The 16557-nt window shown below is 46.2% G+C and overlaps 8 protein-coding genes and 1 non-coding gene across 9 annotated transcripts; 5 read left to right on the top strand and 4 right to left on the bottom strand.

Moving 5' to 3' along the window:
- The first annotated feature begins 95 nt into the window (after nucleotides 1–95).
- V1513DRAFT_483730 (uncharacterized protein) lies at nucleotides 96–2978 on the top strand. Its single transcript, XM_066900426.1, has 4 exons — nucleotides 96–342; nucleotides 433–508; nucleotides 646–757; nucleotides 834–2978. Exons 1-4 carry the CDS (start codon nucleotides 337–339, stop codon nucleotides 2614–2616), a joined length of 1977 nt encoding a protein of 658 aa, XP_066754892.1. The 5' UTR covers nucleotides 96–336; the 3' UTR covers nucleotides 2617–2978.
- On the top strand, nucleotides 2979–3898 carry V1513DRAFT_440771 (mitochondrial 54S ribosomal protein bL33m). The gene is made up of 3 exons (XM_066897416.1): nucleotides 2979–3175; nucleotides 3275–3394; nucleotides 3499–3898. The coding sequence occupies exons 1-3, from the start codon at nucleotides 3166–3168 to the stop codon at nucleotides 3588–3590; spliced, it is 222 nt and encodes a 73-aa protein (XP_066754891.1). The 5' UTR covers nucleotides 2979–3165; the 3' UTR covers nucleotides 3591–3898.
- On the bottom strand, nucleotides 3820–6213 carry V1513DRAFT_396933 (pyridoxal phosphate-dependent transferase). The gene is made up of 3 exons (XM_066895397.1): nucleotides 5309–6213; nucleotides 4458–5254; nucleotides 3820–4399 (listed from the first exon to the last, which is right to left on the bottom strand). The coding sequence occupies exons 1-3, from the start codon at nucleotides 5931–5933 to the stop codon at nucleotides 4145–4147; spliced, it is 1677 nt and encodes a 558-aa protein (XP_066754890.1). The 5' UTR covers nucleotides 5934–6213; the 3' UTR covers nucleotides 3820–4144.
- A 991-nt stretch (nucleotides 6214–7204) lies between these two features.
- On the top strand, nucleotides 7205–7296 carry V1513DRAFT_t33. Its single transcript has one exon. It is a non-coding gene; the product is annotated as a tRNA-Arg (tRNA).
- Nucleotides 7297–7664: 368 nt separating this feature from the next.
- Nucleotides 7665–10131, bottom strand: V1513DRAFT_440766 (P-loop containing nucleoside triphosphate hydrolase protein). The gene is made up of 2 exons (XM_066897415.1): nucleotides 9309–10131; nucleotides 7665–9259 (listed from the first exon to the last, which is right to left on the bottom strand). Exons 1-2 carry the CDS (start codon nucleotides 10076–10078, stop codon nucleotides 7861–7863), a joined length of 2169 nt encoding a protein of 722 aa, XP_066754889.1. The 5' UTR covers nucleotides 10079–10131; the 3' UTR covers nucleotides 7665–7860.
- A 563-nt stretch (nucleotides 10132–10694) lies between these two features.
- On the bottom strand, nucleotides 10695–12672 carry V1513DRAFT_440764 (WD40-repeat-containing domain protein). The gene is made up of 3 exons (XM_066897414.1): nucleotides 12399–12672; nucleotides 12275–12348; nucleotides 10695–12220 (listed from the first exon to the last, which is right to left on the bottom strand). The coding sequence occupies exons 1-3, from the start codon at nucleotides 12420–12422 to the stop codon at nucleotides 10858–10860; spliced, it is 1461 nt and encodes a 486-aa protein (XP_066754888.1). The 5' UTR covers nucleotides 12423–12672; the 3' UTR covers nucleotides 10695–10857.
- V1513DRAFT_440760 (Prefoldin) lies at nucleotides 12417–13525 on the top strand. Its single transcript, XM_066897413.1, has 6 exons — nucleotides 12417–12461; nucleotides 12565–12680; nucleotides 12801–12965; nucleotides 13021–13127; nucleotides 13180–13297; nucleotides 13355–13525. Exons 2-6 carry the CDS (start codon nucleotides 12656–12658, stop codon nucleotides 13396–13398), a joined length of 459 nt encoding a protein of 152 aa, XP_066754887.1. The 5' UTR covers nucleotides 12417–12461; nucleotides 12565–12655; the 3' UTR covers nucleotides 13399–13525.
- A 344-nt stretch (nucleotides 13526–13869) lies between these two features.
- V1513DRAFT_440754 (P-loop containing nucleoside triphosphate hydrolase protein) lies at nucleotides 13870–15662 on the top strand (the record flags this gene model as incomplete). The annotated part of the gene is made up of 5 exons (XM_066897412.1): nucleotides 13870–14212; nucleotides 14268–14379; nucleotides 14432–14540; nucleotides 14592–15217; nucleotides 15267–15662. Coding segments are annotated over exons 1-5 (1042 nt in total), but the record flags the coding sequence as incomplete, so codon positions are not given.
- On the bottom strand, nucleotides 15294–16491 carry V1513DRAFT_396917 (uncharacterized protein). The gene is made up of 3 exons (XM_066895396.1): nucleotides 15977–16491; nucleotides 15816–15927; nucleotides 15294–15765 (listed from the first exon to the last, which is right to left on the bottom strand). Exons 1-3 carry the CDS (start codon nucleotides 16385–16387, stop codon nucleotides 15446–15448), a joined length of 843 nt encoding a protein of 280 aa, XP_066754885.1. The 5' UTR covers nucleotides 16388–16491; the 3' UTR covers nucleotides 15294–15445.
- Between the last annotated feature and the right edge of the window lie 66 nt (nucleotides 16492–16557).

The raw sequence follows: 16557 nt of genomic DNA, 5'->3' as shown, positions 1-16557 counted from the left end.
TCGTCCCCTAGCGGTAAGTCATTCTGTTCGATGAATCCAGGGGTTAGTCTCTGCTCTACAAGACCCTAGCTTGCTGTCTTCAAAACAAAGTGAATACCCTAGCCCAAACAAGTTTATTCGCGTTGCTGGGCGAAGAACCTTTTTGGAAGACCTTCTGTGCGCGCGAGAAATATCGAACCCCCCTTTTGCACGCATAAATCCCCTGACCGTGCTCTATTCTATTGTTGACACTCACATTCACGTGCCGAATACATTGCTTTGGTGGATTGCATATTTGCAATTATTTCTGATTAAGGAAATTGTTTTAGTCAGAGAACCAGTTTTGAATCGAGAATCATGGCTGTAAGTGTATTGCGCTTTAGCTATGCGAATTCACATCGCGCTCAAATTTTGTAGAGGCAATCTGAGACTGACTATTTGATCTTAATGTAGACTACGAACGGAGCTACACCCCAGGTGCTCAATGTTGGCGATAAGGCCAGAATTCTCTGTGTTGCTGATGTCCGAGGTAAGTCAAGTTTTTTGTGACCTGAGTGTACGGGCAAGATTTAGGAGTAACATCCATGCATTTTTATCGGCACAATGTCTTCAAGTAATCTGAAAATAAAATAAATTAGAACGCGATCTAATGTTAGCATTATTTAGGCCAGCTATCGATTCTAAATCAGCTTGCCAAGGAACATAACGCGTCGTTCATCATCCACACTGGAGACTTTGGTTTCTACGACCGGGACAGTGTGCCCAAGGTCACTGACAAGTATGAGCGCTCCCATTTGTGTCATCTTAGTATGACGAATTACATATCAATGCGGCGGATTCTAATTAGTTACCAGAACTCTCCGCCATGTTGCTCAGTACTCGCCATTGCTCGATGCGAGGTCCCTACCCCAAGAATCACAGTCACTTCGCCACTATCTGACTTCGCGTCCAATTTCACAGCTCTATCAGTTCCTGTCTGGAGAGATGAAGTTTGATGTGCCGGTTTACACTGTCCATGGCGCCTGCGAAGACGTTTCCGTTCTGGAAAAATTTCGATCCGGCGAATATAAGGTCAATAACTTGTTCGTTGTCGATGAACACTCTAGTCGCAGCATCGACACTGGTAATGGCGTCAAGTTCAGACTGTTAGGATTGGGAGGCGCACTGGTCATGCACAAGCTCTTCGACAATGGATCTGGTCGAACTACTATTGCCGGTGGTGGCGGTACAACTTGGACTACTCTACTGCAAATCGGCGAGTTGATTGATACAGCGGCTCGAGTGTTTGATGAGACGGAGACTCGGATATTAGTCACGCATGCTTCGCCTGCTCGTGAAGGAATATTAGCGCAGCTTGCGTTGTCGATAAAGGCCGATTTCTCCATATCTGGGGGGCTTCATTTCAGATACGGATGCAGCTACAACGAGTTTGCAGTCAATCCTACATATGATTACTTCCGTGGCAAGCTTGCTGGAGCACGCGCACAATTCATGGATGTTTGGGATATCGTCAAGGGTGAAGTGCAGCCAGTTATCGCGAATAACCCCACTCAGAAACAACTCATTGAAAATGCGCTGAACATGATAGAAAAAATGCCGACGAGTGCTCAGGCCGTCTCAGAACGCGAGATGGAAAGAGAAGAGTCAGCGAACATAGGGTTTCGAAATATGTGGCATTTCAATCTCACCGATGTTTCGTATGGTAGTCTGGTACTCGATGTTAAAGATGGTAAGATTGGGATTGAGACGAAGTCTGAGGGTTTCAATTTCAAGTACCGACGGCCCGGCGCGAATTTAACGCCGGCAAGCGCACCTGCTGCTGCTACTGGGAAATCCGCTCCTAAACCTTCGCAGCCGAGAAAAGGTCCGTCGCCAGCGAACAACGGTGTCTTGCCGACGGCAACGACTCCTGCACCAGCTGTTCCCGCAGCCTTGCCGCAGAAATCTGCCGATCGACCAAAATCTTCTACGCCTGCACCTGCAGAAACGGCTGCACCAATGCCAGAGAAGGCTGCGGCTGCCTCTGGCCCCGCGGAGAAATCAGAGGAGAAGGTTTCGGATCTACCTGTCGAGGCTCCGGGTGAGACCCCTGCGGAAGGCAAGATCAGTGGAGTAGTACCGCCACCAGCTGAAATTGTAGCGAAGGCTGGAGATGAAAGGGACTTGCCACGGGAGCCGCGACGTCCTGGACTATGGGTTGCTCGAGCAGACGATTCGGAAGAAACACTGAAGACCTACTTCGCGGCAGAGGACCAGCCTCACATCACTTCTGTACTTATCCGTATCGCACAGACCGGCAAGAAGTTTGCATATGTATATTTCGATACGCAGGAAAATGCTTTGGCCGCATTGCCACGGGTAGACCAAGAGAAACTCGGGAAAGTCACACCAATCAGCGACAGTGCGTCACGTAGCGGCCGAGGATTCGGTGGTACCGGCCGAGGCGTATCATGGCGGTCGGGTAGCGAAAGCGAAAGCGCCCCTAGGCGAGAATCTCACCGTGGTCGCATCAGCGGCGGCAGTCGCACTATTGGCCGTGGCCGAGGGATGCGTGGACGAGGAGGAGCTGTAGTTGGTGGGGGTGATGGCGATAGCGCGACCGGCACTCCGTCGCCAAGTGCCGCGCCATCTAGTTAACTGCATCACCGTCATAAACAGTCATTCGCTATACCTTTGGATGAAAGGGGGAGTATAGAGATATAATGAGAAGAACAGCGTTGTTATATGTACTATGATTGTTCTGTGCATGGGACTGGTGTGTTGCTTTGCCTTTTGTACTGCTGATATGTTCTTTCCGTATTCCAATGGTGAAATAATTAGTTTAGCCAAGGATTAGTGTACGACATTTACAGTTTGTTGTTGTTAATGACCAGTACATGTATGAATTGTATCTATAGAAAGTAGTATATATTCGATTATATGGCCTATCAATTGTCATGACCCCTCAGACCATGTCTTACAACGACATATCTACGTTGGGTAAGGGTTGAAAAGTTAGTGACATAATATACGCTCGAGCGAAATATCCCGTACCCGTCAGCACGAAGTTTTGTCCCGACGTTGTCGTTGGGCACCAGCAGAGCACTGCAAGCCTTATACAGAGCCTTTGCGGGTACAGCAATTGGAAGTATCTTTGTTGGGATTTCCGAGAAATATAGCAATTGATCTACCATAGTTTCTTTATTCATGGCGAAAAGTGAGTTATGCGCTTATATTTCAGGACAAACCTCCGTTGAGGTTTGCCAATGTTAAAAAGAACAAATGATGGTTAACATTTTCGGTTTCAATAACATAGAACAGAAAGGACGTTTGACTCTCGTGAAACTTGTTTCGACGGCCGCGACAGGGTATATGAAGGCTATGTATCGCCCACGACAAGCGCCACCTATGGTGCAGATTCGTTATGATCCCATTGGTTAGTACATCACTCCTGTACATGAGTAGCATTTCTCGGATGTATATGAATGGAGTTTTTTCTACATTTAATGGAGCATGAGAGTTCTAACTGATTAAATAAAGCTAAACGACACGTTTTATTCGAAGAGGCCAAGAAGCGACGGCTAGGAGATCAGAAAGTCTGGGGTTTTGGCAAGCCGTTGGAAAAAAAGTAAGAAAGAGGCCAGATACATGAAGTGGATAAAAGGTTGTTGCACGGGAAAGGATAGAGATGTACATATACACATGGCGATGGCATGTACTGATTTTTTTTATGGGACAGGTTAACACATCTTTGGGTTTATTGCCCTTACTTGTACATACGTTAATTTATATGTTTAAGTATCATTAACAAGAATAATGCGTTCATAGTTGAGAATTGAGGCGAGGCTATGGCTTAAATATCCGCAATTACGAGAATCTAAGTTGAGGTGATCGGGAACCGATAATGCTAAATCGAAGACTTAGAATAAGCAAACGATAAACAACGATAACTTTTCATTTATTTTTGGTCGCCGTCATCACATCCAACCGAAAAGGAAGTGCATAAACGTACATGCATAAAATACTTCATTGATTTTTAATGTGAGCCCCTGAACCCCTCCCCCAATTCCTAACAATAGAGAAACACGCAAGGTAATATGCTTCAACTTTTACACACACCCAAAAAAATTAAGGCAATCAGTTAAACAAAACTTCCAGAAAAACAAATAACGACACCACAGGGACTCTATGAATACTTTTGGAGGAATTCCATGTGAAATGCAATAATTTTTCGAACGTACTCTTCACCAGGTGCCAAGAAGGTCGTGCGAAAATGGTACGTCCCATCTTTCTGACCGAAACCAGAGCCAGGAACGACACACACACCGGTTTGTTCAAGGAGTTCGAGACAGTAAAACTGATCTGGCTCCTCATTCTGCCTTTGAGCTTCCTTAATGGCTTTTGGTGGTATGCTAATGGTGGGGAATAAATACATGGCACCCTTAATATATGTTAGCCAATGGTCAGGACAAAATCAAATGGATAGAGTTCAAACAGACCTTGGGCTCCTGGCATGAAACACCTTCCATTTCCTTGAAAGCATTGAAAAGCGAGTACGCACGCTCCTTCAAAGCCTTATAAATCGCATCATACTCCGCCTTGTAGACTGGATAGCTCTCGTCACCAGGCTTAGGGGGATTAACCATGAGCTCCGTCAGCACTTGGCCAGACACAGCAGGGCACAGCGAGATACTAACAAGCTTGTACAACTGCTCGAGCACTTGCTCGTCGAAGCCGACAAGTTCTATGTAACCACCGCGCTGGCCGCACTCGCCAACCATACCTTTACTGGTGCTGTGTAACGACGCCAGCTCAACATTATCATACTTGTCGGGGAAATCTCTCTGAAGTTCTCGTAGAACCTTCTTGAACGAGTGGAACTCGCCTTCGTAGATATTTGTCTGGTATACTTCGTCGGCAATAATCATAAAGGTGTTATCCGCTGCAAGGGTGATAATGTCCTTAATCTCAGCGTGTGAAAGACACGACCCAGTAGGGTTGCATGGATTTATGACAATCATGGCCTTTAGATCGACGCCCTTAGCAATGCTATTCTTCACCACTGAAGCAATGTACTTTGTGTCAGTTCCCCAGCCAGTGGTTTCGTCTAGCAGATAAGGAATCGGAGTGGCATTTGCGATTGTCAGTGTCGCGGAGTACAGTGGGTACTGAGGCACTGGGATCATGACGCCAGTCTCGGGACCACCACAAATGGTAGTGAGCAGAGAGCTGACAGCAGAAGACGCACCACCGGCAAGATAAATGTCATTCGGGTCAGCGGAGAAACCATCACGTTCTACGCAAAAATGTCAGTATGAGACCGTAAATTCAATTAATCCACCAAACACACCTTCGATAAACTTCGCGATAGACTTCCTAATGTATGGAACGCCCTGGCTCTGTGAATACGCGCCAATCGAGCCAATTTCATTCAACAGAACACGGGCACGCTCAAGTGAGTCTTTCGGGAAAATTTTGTGGGCGAACTCGTTATCCAAGAGCTGAGGATACTGCACTAGCGAGAGGACCTGTCTAAAAAAAGTAATAGGCTTTTGGTCCATGGCCTGGGGATTACCAATGTTGGCGTTGATAATTTCCGTGAACGGTAACGACGTTTCGCCCTTGTCGAGTAACTCCCGCAGCTCTTCGGCACGAATGGCAAGTCGACCTCGGACAGCATAGTCAGCACGCCGCAGGTACTGATTCATGGTGTCTATTGTAATTGCTTTCTGACGAGACGGAGCAGCGGTGGGTGAGGAAGTGCCGTTGGGAACTGCGAGTGGACTGAAGCCAGAAAATGATGAGACCGCCGCTGTGGTAGAGGACGCCGAGCGAATGGATGAGGATGATGTGGGAGCGACAGGGGAGTATTCCCGCGAAACAGGATAGAATGGGGTCGCGGGCGGTGACGTGAGAACGCTGGTCGACGAGCTGAGCCTGGAGAACGACGACCTCATTGTGCTTGGTTGTGGCATCGGGCAGTCGGGTTGGAGAAGGGACACACCAAAACAATTAGAAGTTGCGGAAGACACAAATAATTAAGATAGTTAATAAATTCCTGGACTGTAACTGCATGGGCTCGTAAACAATTATACAAGAGATATAAGGCAGCAGTTTGGAAGTGCCAGAGAAAATTGAAGACGAGACTTTTCTAAAACATGCGTAAGCGGACGGAAGCCAGCGAAGTATTAGTTCGCTGTGAACTGTCCGTGTGATCGGAAACTCACCGAAAGATATTTTACTCACAACGCAAACTATCAAATATGTGGTGGTTTTGTCGCCAATAGCGCAGAGTAGGGTATTTGTGTTGGCGGTCTGAATTTCATCGCCCTACTCCATAGGGCTACTTATTGTGGGGACTGGCTAGAGCAAGCGGAAGCTGCTAGGGTGCAATATCTTGTCAATATGTTCCCATTCTATGGTGAAAGTACGCCCAGAATAAGAATAACCAGTTTTATGTCATCTATTCATCCTTACTAAAAGCGGAGGTGCGATAGAGTCCCAGAATACATACAGCTGCAGGTTTGTGGCCTCTAGCAACACATATAGCCCTGCAATTTCCTTGTCTTTTTCCATTTACATTCTAGTGCCAGTATCTTGACAACTCTATTGAGGCCGTGCTGAAACGCAGTTCCCTGAGCCCCACAGTCAATCGTTCCCCGAGACGGGTCCATGACTCATGTGCCCTTCCGAACTTCTCCACGCCCGGTTCTCCAATAAATAATGTGTGCATACTTTCCCCTAGCACTTTCATTACTTCAAGCCATCGCATATTTACTTAGTGGATTGATCTGGCTACACCACACGCGTTCTGCCATGTTCTCGTTATTTCCAGCAGTTAATAGTGTCTATCCGTGCTGGAGCTTGCGTGACAAAGTTTCATTTCGTCGGCGAAAGTCGATTACGTCAGATATACGGCTTGGACATTATGACATTATGCCAACGACGATACGTGCCATTGAATGTTGCTACTAAGAATACATTCACTGTTTCTTTAAAAATATATTCTGAAATTGCTCATTATATGTCTATAACAATGCAAGCTTGACCCAAATAGCTGGATAAATTGGCGGCGCACACTTACTGACACCAGATAGTGAATAACAGAGGCACAATATACATTTCGAACAGTCCCTTATCCCAAATCCGCTCATTGCTAAAAGCTGCAACGCTTATGGCACAACTTTCCAAATGGTGTTCTGTTCTGGGTATTGGCAGGGTAACGGAGAAGATTTGCTTATTCATTGGTGTTGTGGCGCAATGGTGAGCGCATCGGATTTCGGTGAAGAATGCCTTGACATCTTCCGGAGGTTGCAGGTTCGAGTCCTGTCAACATCGTTTTTTTAATAGAACTAGCACGTTTGCTTGATTCTATATTTTTGTGTAACTCAATGTCGAGCAAATTGCGGGTTGCGCAAACTATGATGGCTAACGGGTCAAGGTCAAGCCTAACTAGGGGTTTGAAAATTGAGACCAGCCTCTGAATCGTGAGGAGCAACCCATCAGTGCATTTGTCAGTTTTACGTTTTATGGAAACTGTCAGGGATTCACAGTCCAACTCAGAGAATTGCCATAAGCATGATGACTTGATTCGCGTTCTTTGTTTTTCAGGGCCTAAGTTGGCTAGTGCCATGCGCTCAACGGCTCATGGAAGACCGCCTTAGTGTACTTGACAAGTCATGTCGTCTAGAGATACGCTGTCGGAATGAAAATGAATAGGCTCAGCTACTACGGTTAGCTGAGTTATATTAATCGGCTCTCTGCTGGCTGACTAAAATGATAACTGTCCAGAAGCAACTACTGAATTGCGCGTTTCAATAGCCAGACGTATATGTAGCCGGCATTAACTAGCACATCAACCTAATAATATACAAATACCCATCACGCTTCATTACAGCACTATTAATGACCTAGCATCGTCCCCACTTCTGGATCATCTTTGAGCGCCGCCTTGACATCCACCTCGCTAACATTGAGCCTAATCTTTCTATTCCTTTCTCCGCGACCATTTTGCTGAAACAAAATACCACTTTCAACCAGTTCTGCGACACCTCTTAAAAATCCTCTCGCTCTAGTAACGGATCCATCACTTACTCTGAAGGACGTCCCCAGAATCGACTCATCTGGATTAAGGTATCGGAACTTGGACAAGGCGTCTGTCGAATCAACAGCAAATTTCGGTCCAAAGAGAATCTGCTCGCTCGCTGCCAAACCACCAAATTTACGTAACTTGACGTTCATGATCTCAAGTACTGAATCCAGCGTGTTTTCTGCGACTCCGCTGGTTCGTGATCGTTGAATCAATGCTGTTATGATAAGTTTGCAGATAAGTGGCAATGATGGTAAGAATTGGAAGACAGGTGAACTAGTCGACTCATTGATTGCCTTGCGAATATGCTGGATCGTAACTTTTTGCGTGAACATCCCAGATGCCTTCTCGCCTCTCGTGGACTTAGCTGTTGGCGTCGGCGGTGCACCACTTTGTTCCGCAATCTCAACTGCCCGGCGACAAATATCCAATGCTCGTCTAGCATCTCCAGTCACACTAGCAACCTTACGACTCGCAAACTCAATTGCTTCTGGTAACACTATATTTCCGGGAATGTCTTTCAGTCGCGCCTCAATAATTATTTGCAGCTGCGTATGCGTATAGCCGGCAAACTGTATTCTTGTCAAGCCCAGTCGACTGGAAATTTTATTCGACAGTGTGCGTTCTGGCAGGTCCATGATATTCGCAACGGCGACCACAATTAACTTGGAATTCGGAAGACTAGGCCAATTAAAGAAATTATACATGACATCCTGGGACTTTGTTACCAGTTGGTCAAGTTCGTCCATCAAGACAACAACTGGCTGCGTAATGAACTTGTTATTTTGGAACTCATCATCTAGGAATCGTAAGGCATGAGCTGCAGCCACGCGTTGCTCGGAAATCGCTTCCCAAAGTAGAGCGTATGCCTGAGTTGGTTGCGTGATTTTCATACCGTTAATTTCAACGAACCGAAAGGCGAAAATCCGTTTGAGAGATCTGACAACAGAGCGTACAGTTGCAGTCTTTCCCGTACCAGGCGTACCGCTAACGTAAATACAACTGCCAGTTTCCTCGATAATGGCACTCTCTAACGCCGTCTGGATCTCCTCAAATTCACGCTCGCGGCATGGGAGCGCTTCAGGCGCTGCGGCGGCGTGTAATCGTGATCTCGCAGAAACATGGGGAGTCAGAGGGCTGCTAGCTGCTGGAGCCTTGAGCATGCGACTTGAAAGGGGAGTGATTGTGAGAGGAGCAAAATGCAGTGTTCGGCTAATATATTAGCTACGCCATATGAATCAGCAAGGAGAATGTAACTCACGCCTTATTGGAAGGTGTATGAGGATTCGTTTTCACTGGCGTCGCTACTTGCCTTTCGGACTTAGGGGTACTGGCACATGTGGCATCGTCTCCCGTACTCGTCTTACGCCGCTTCTGTGGAGTAGTAGATATAGTCGTTCCTATGGTCTTACTTGACGAAGACTTCGATGCTTTTGTTTGCTTCCGAGGTGTACCTTTACTTTGGCTAAGGGTATCCTTCTCTCCTGCTTTAGGAGTGCCTGTTGGAGTAGCCTTGTCCATTGACTTGCTCTTCCGTGTCTCTGAGCGAGTTCGCGTTGACTTTCGGGCACGTTTCGGCGGCGGTGTTTCGACCAAGGAGCTGCTAATTTCGTCATCATGTGGGATCATCCTCTTGCTCGATTGAGACTGTGTCGACGTGTGACCTAATTCACAGCACGTCGACTCTGATCGTGTCCTTGGCGTACCAACGATAGAGCTTCCTTGGACCGCAGCGGCATCAACATACCGCGGCGATGATATACCCTCCGTATTCTTTGGTTTGCGGCTTTTTGGGGACGACATTTCGACAGTTGCCTCCCGTGGCGCTGAAGCTTGTTTCCGTGATCTTCCACGTTTAGGCGTCGGCGAATCAGGCGTTAGTTCAACTTTTATCTCGGGTTCTGACCGTGCCTTTGGCGGCCGGCCACGACCACGCCTGATGGAAGTCTCGGACGCAGGAGCTGTAGCCGAACTGGCTCCCGGAGGCGTAGGCGCAGTCTTTGGCAGACTTCTGCGCTTTCTGGATTCCATTGCAACTTATATTATATGGCTAGAGTGGATGAGACGTTGGTGATCAAAGTTGTGGCCGTCAAGAAGCAAGCAATCCAGGGGCTGCTCGACGCTTTACAAGAATGCGGAAATCTCGACGCGTCGTGCGGCTTGAAATGGGTACAAACCCCTTAGTGCCTTCGACAATTTATCGCACAATTCGGCAATACAGTGAACTAAAGTGAATCTTCCGTCAACGATATATAGCAACTGCCAATTGGAAATAATACGCTATTCGTGTGTTTCAATCATTCTGGGCTATCCTGATAAAGGCCAATTGTAGTGGTCGCTCCCTCTATTCGTCACTCGACATGTCCAAGCAGCGAGATGAACTAGCTACATTGAAATTACTGCGCGCGTCATTAGAATCAGTACGGTTACTGACCGGCGCCATTGTTGACGATCTCAAGATTGCCAAGGACAATTACTCTGATTCAGTTAGTAAGCTATATACGTGTCTTTGGCACTGACAAGACGTGATACTAACGTTGAAATCGCGCATAGAGCAATCAGCGCGTCTTGAGGCAGCGCTGACGAAAGTTAAGGCTGAACGCGGTGGCGAGAATGTCCCTGATAGTCGAAAGCGATAATTCGTCATGGCAAGGAACGGAAAACAATGCGATAAGCAGCTTTGTATATCAAATTCTACAGTATTTACATGTCACGTCAACCATCATACGAAACACGCTATAGTCCATATAGTTTCAGTTTCTTCAACAATCACAACAAGAGTAAATTAACAACAAGCTTTCGTATAGGGCCTAGTATCTTTGCCGTCCGATTTTAGGCTTCCATTCAATGCCAGGATGAGTTTCCGGGGTGGCCTCCGGATCTTCTCTCCAGATCTTTATACTCTTGTCCGCCTCACATGTAATCAAGCGCAACCCTGTATGATCAAATGTGCTAGCAAATATGCCATTCTCCGCATCCAAAGATCCAGGTACAGCAGTCCCTTCCATCTCTTGAAACTTATGGCCGGACTCCCAATCGAAAAAAGCCATACTTCCGTTGTCGCCACCACTAAACATCACCCCATCGCTGTTGGTACTTAGGGTGTTCACAATCGCATTATGTGCAGGTTCGAAATTTTGCATAAATGCGCCTTCTGGGAACTTCCATTGTTTGATATTGTCCGCACTACCACTTGCGAATGTGAATTCCGTGGGATGCATCGTGAGCGCACGAACCGACTTCTTGTGATGGGTGAGTACTGTCTGTGTTTTACCTGCAGCTAAGTCCCACAATCGAACTTGTGTGTCCATACTGCCCGTAACAACCTGCGGATCCGCCTCCTGGCACTTGACAGAGCTAATGGTGGCCTTATGTCCACTTAAGACGTGCACGGCCATCCGTGTCCGCATATCCCAAACTCTGGCCACAGCATCTCGGCCCGCTGTAACAAGAACATCCAGATTGGGGTGTAAATCCAGCGAATAAACTCCACTTAGATGGCCGTGATAATGCCTAATGACCTTATTTTGCTCCAGATCCCAGCACTTAACCATCTTGTCTTCTCCGCAACTAAATAGATAAGGATGCCGTGGAGAGACAGCTAAACCTCGAACAGTCATAATATGGCCCGTGAGCGTGAGCTTCAATGTGCCGCTCGCTAAATCCCAAATTTTTATTGTTCTATCGCCAGCACCTGTTGCAAACCATTGATTATCAGGTTCAACACAAACACTACGGACCCACCCAAGATGTCCGGAAATGACTCGCATGAGCTTCCAAGGTGCGTGCCATTCGGGCCTAATCTGCGCTACATTCGCACGGCGTTCTGCCAATGCCCTTGAGCCACCAGCTCCAGATTGTGATCGCTGCTGCTGAACTGTTAGTTGCGTTTGGGTTTGCGCGAACTGCGTTGCGCCAGCGGTGTCCTGTCCTGACAGTCCTGCACCTTGCCGAATTGCTACCGCCGTGGACGTTGATGTATTAGACAAGGTACCTGGTGGCGGAGGTGGTGGAATTAACTCGTTTAATATTGGATTTATATCTTTTCGAGTCGTGTCTTCGCGTTTCGCTGATCGTGATGGTGGCGGCAGTTTGGCTTCAATATGTGGTGGGAGAGGTTCTCTTGCAGCTAAATATTCGTTCCGAAGCTTGGAAGAAAACTTGATCCGCTGACTAGATATTGTGAGTTAGCTATGATACAGCTGTCGATATATATGCATGTTGCACCTTATGGGCTCGTTATAGTCCAGTGAAAATCCATAGTCTTTGCCGAAGAGATTACGACTTCGCTTTGATAACCGCTATTGCTGTTTTAGAAACTTTCCGTCTAATAATCAACTATTCGAAATACCTCTACTTGTTCGGCCGGATCCATTTTATGGACATGCAACCTTTTTGGGTCGATAACGTTGAGGTAATGCTATGATGTAGAAAATATTTCGTAGAAGGCGCAGACGTCACTCGATGCTCATCGCAGAACATAAGTTTCATCACTGATCTAACTTTTCCTGCATCAGACGGCAGCTATTCCGGCCACAGTTGAATTTACTGCAATTTTTCATAGAGCTGTTGAGGATCAGAGTATTCGATTGCAGTTATAAATTAATAATGTCATCTGAACAGCAAAAAACCGGTAGGTTTCTACTTTTATTCAACTACTTCCGTCATGAGAACCGAATGTTGGGGGAACGGGATATGTTGGTGCTCCGAGCCAATTAACACACTGTATGCTAATTTTTAAATATTTTTATAGTCGATTTAACAACATTATCTGCACAGCAGCTGGCAGACGTCAAGTCACAGCTAGAGCAAGAACTCGAGCACCTTTCACAATCGTTCCAAAAACTACGGGCAGCACAATCGAAGTTTAAGGAATGTATTGGGACTATCGAGAAGACATTCCATGCAGAGAATAAAGGTAAGCGCATTGTCTTTCATTTGGAGATCTGGTAAGTGCTAATCTGTGGGATCAGGCAAATCTATACTAGTGCCATTGACTACTTCATTATACGTTCCCGGGGTAATCGAAGATGTGGAGACAGTGATGGTTGATATTGGGACCGGATATTATGTTGAGAAAGTAAGCATACAAGTGAATTCTTTCTTGCCTGTGATATTAATGAGATTGCTAGAAACCGAAAGACGCTATCGCATTCTACGAGAACAAGGTCGCTACGCTGCAGAAGAATCTCGTTGATCTTGAGACTATTGTGAATGGCAAGATGGGTAACCTGCGTATGGTTGAAGAAGGTACTCCTCATATTATTTCATTCCGCACTATAGAGTGCCAGCTAACCGATTCTTAAGTTTTACGGCAAAAGGTTATGTCCTCAGCTCCAAATGTCGCATAATCACCAGTGCCCAGTTCCGATTACAACAAAGGGCGGAAGTGTATTATATCTGAAAGGAGAAGAGTCATTGTACTATGCATTGTATATACGTGTGCCATAGAATAATTGCATGATTATTGATACTAGCTAGTTAGACCATGAGTGTACGAGTGCAATCTCTGGAACTGCGCTAAATTTCCTTGAACCAATAGCACTATACTGCTATCCGGCACAGTTCAGTATTGCATTTCATATTAAGTGCCTACCGCGATGTGCCGTCATGGTCTCATTGAGTTGCAGAAAGTGTAGCAGAAACGCGTTCGTCGCCATGCCGTCGCCACGCCAATGAATATCGAGGCTGACTTAAAAAAATTTAGAATTTTATTAAAATGTACAGCTCGGGGACCTTAAGTCCCATATATGCGCCTATTATTATTTATTAGTTCCTGTTGCTAATATACCTAATGATGATCTACCCAGTTCGCTACAGGTTTTGGAGTTGTTGGCGGCTTGGCGCACACGTCTTGTGCGTTACCGGCACCGCAACAAGCATGGCCACGGGACACCGCCACAGACTCCGTCGCGTTGTGAATACGAACGCGTTGTTTCTCTCCCACCTGTAACTAGAGCATCAAGAAATTGTGCAGAAGCTGTCCAGGTACTGATTATCAATTTCTTTAGGCCCCAAGTTTGTGCGATTGGGTTTACTATTTGCGAATTTAGCGCCTGATACGATGCCATCAGAAATTGGCGAATCATCCACTGCCGCGGCGAAGTTCCCTCTCGCATATGTGAATGGTAAATCCAATGCAACTGATGGTGCTGAGTTACCATGGTATGTGAACATTATATTTACAGTGTACAGAGATTATTTTCATTGACTATTTCAGGGTGGAAAAATATCGACCGGTTTTTTTGGATGACATAGTTGGCAATACTGAGACGATCGAGAGACTTAAGATCATTGCGAGAGATGGAAATATGCCCCATGTTATCATATCGGTAAATCAGTTCGTGAACAGGTCTCATGGAATTGATACTTAGCTTTGAATAGGGAATGCCTGGTATTGGTAAAACCACATCTATTCTATGTTTAGCGCGGACGCTACTAGGGAGCAATTATAAGGAAGGAGTTTTGGAGCTGAACGCATCTGATGAGCGCGGTACGCAAATACATTCGGTTATGTGCTCCCTGAAGAACTAACAAGATACAGGTGTTGATGTAGTACGAAACCGGATAAAAGCATTCGCGCAGAAACATGTCAATCTTCCGCCAGGCCGTCAAAAAATCGTGATCTTGGACGAAGCGGACAGTATGACAGCGCAGGCGCAGCAAGCTCTTCGTCGGACTATGGAAATTTACGCGTCAACTACTCGGTTTGCATTTGCTTGCAATCAGTCGAACAAGATTATCGAGCCACTGCAATCTCGATGTGCGATTCTGCGGTACGCCAGACTTACCGATCAGCAAGTAGTCCGGCGATTGAAGACGATTATCGACGCCGAGGGAGTCAAGTACAGTGACGACGGATTGGCAGCGTTAGTATTTGCTGCGGAGGGTGATATGCGACAGGCCATCAATAACTTGCAGAGTACGGTCGCGGGATTTGGGTTTGTGAATGGTGAAAATGTGTTTAAGATTGTTGACACGCCGCATCCTACGTCTGTTCAAGCCATGTTGAAGGCATGCCATCAGGGTAAAGTTGAGACTGCCCTGGAGATTTTGCGCACGGATTTGTGGGACAAAGGCTACAGTGCGGTTGATATTATCTCTACTATGTTCCGAGTCATCAAGAATATGGACGAGATAAATGAGCATAGGAAAATGGAATATATCAAGGTATGTGATAATAAGGGGGTTTAAAGCTAACTCACTAACCCTTAAAAAGGAAATTGGGTTCACTCACATGAGAATTCTAGACGGTGTGGGAACTTTATTACAGCTCTCGGGCTGCATTGCCAAACTTGCACGCCCAAATCTGAAATAAGAAGAATGTATGTAAGCGCGTTTCAAAGAATTTTGTATTTAGGTATGGTATGTATTTGGGTATCTGTGCCTTTATATCCTTTATATAATAGCATTCGGAGTCTTTGTCAACGGAAACAGTAGCGTTCCAAATGCGATCGTTCCGCTCACCAACAGCACGTTGTATGCATGCGTATACCACCGCGGCCCCTCTAACATCGCCCCAAATTTTGGGACACCCATTATATTGCAGAATACGTGCGCGATGAATGGTTGCCAGAAGCTTCCTGTTCGGAGAAAAAGGAAGGTCGCGTACCAGCCAAAAATAGTTGTGAATGCGAATTGGAAAAGGGAACTTAATAGAGCGAATGTAAGCGCATCGGGTTGTACCAGGTAGACCTCATACGCATGATGTACATGTGCTACACTTGTCAGCTCAGCTACGTAACGAAATCTCACCTGTTGTACTTACCGGTGCCAAAGTATAATGGTGACAAAAAGATTGCCTTTAAAGGTGACATTCCTGACGCCAGCTCGATAGATACAATGCAGACTCTGAATACAAACTCCTCAGTCAGTGGTCCCTAACGAATATTAGCGCATAGCTCTACATCATCTGAGCAGTGAGCTTACAATGATGTAATTCCTGCACCCAATCCACCCGGTCAACGCAATCTCAATATCCGCCCTCAAATATTTCCATCCTCTAGAAAACACAACCTTCTCTACTAAAGGCCCAATAAATAATATTCCTGTAATCAACAAACCGGATCTAAACAACTCCATGACTGGCGGAATGGGCCAGATTCGTAATGATTTTAGAGCATGCTCCCGAGATATCGAGCAATCGTTCGACAAGATCCATGCCGTAAGAGCACCGGACAAAACCGAACTAAGCATAATTGCTGTAACTCTCGTTTTTATCACGTCGTCATCATTGCGAGACACTGTAGCTGATGGTCTACTGCGGGGGTGTATGTAGAGCACTCCAACATAGAGGAGCGTAAGAACCGTAGAGGCCAGGAACCCAGTGAATGAGTTCATTGAGAGTGCAAGATCAGGTGGAGTGGCAATAAATGCCCCAATATTCTAGTTGCCGCTACCTTTACGCATCGCAATTACAATAAACTTGGTGGGTCCAAATTATCGAAGGGGTCTGATTCCCGGGTCCTGTTCCTTGCAATCGATTCCCTGGCATGTGCGGGTAGTACAAT

Source organism: Lipomyces chichibuensis (assembly GCF_038497645.1).
Source record: "Lipomyces chichibuensis strain CBS 12929 unplaced genomic scaffold V1513scaffold_7, whole genome shotgun sequence".
NCBI classification, from domain to species: domain Eukaryota; kingdom Fungi; phylum Ascomycota; class Lipomycetes; order Lipomycetales; family Lipomycetaceae; genus Lipomyces; species Lipomyces chichibuensis.
The sequence above is the reverse complement of the archived record's forward strand: the minus strand, read 5'-3'. Positions and strand labels throughout refer to the sequence as shown.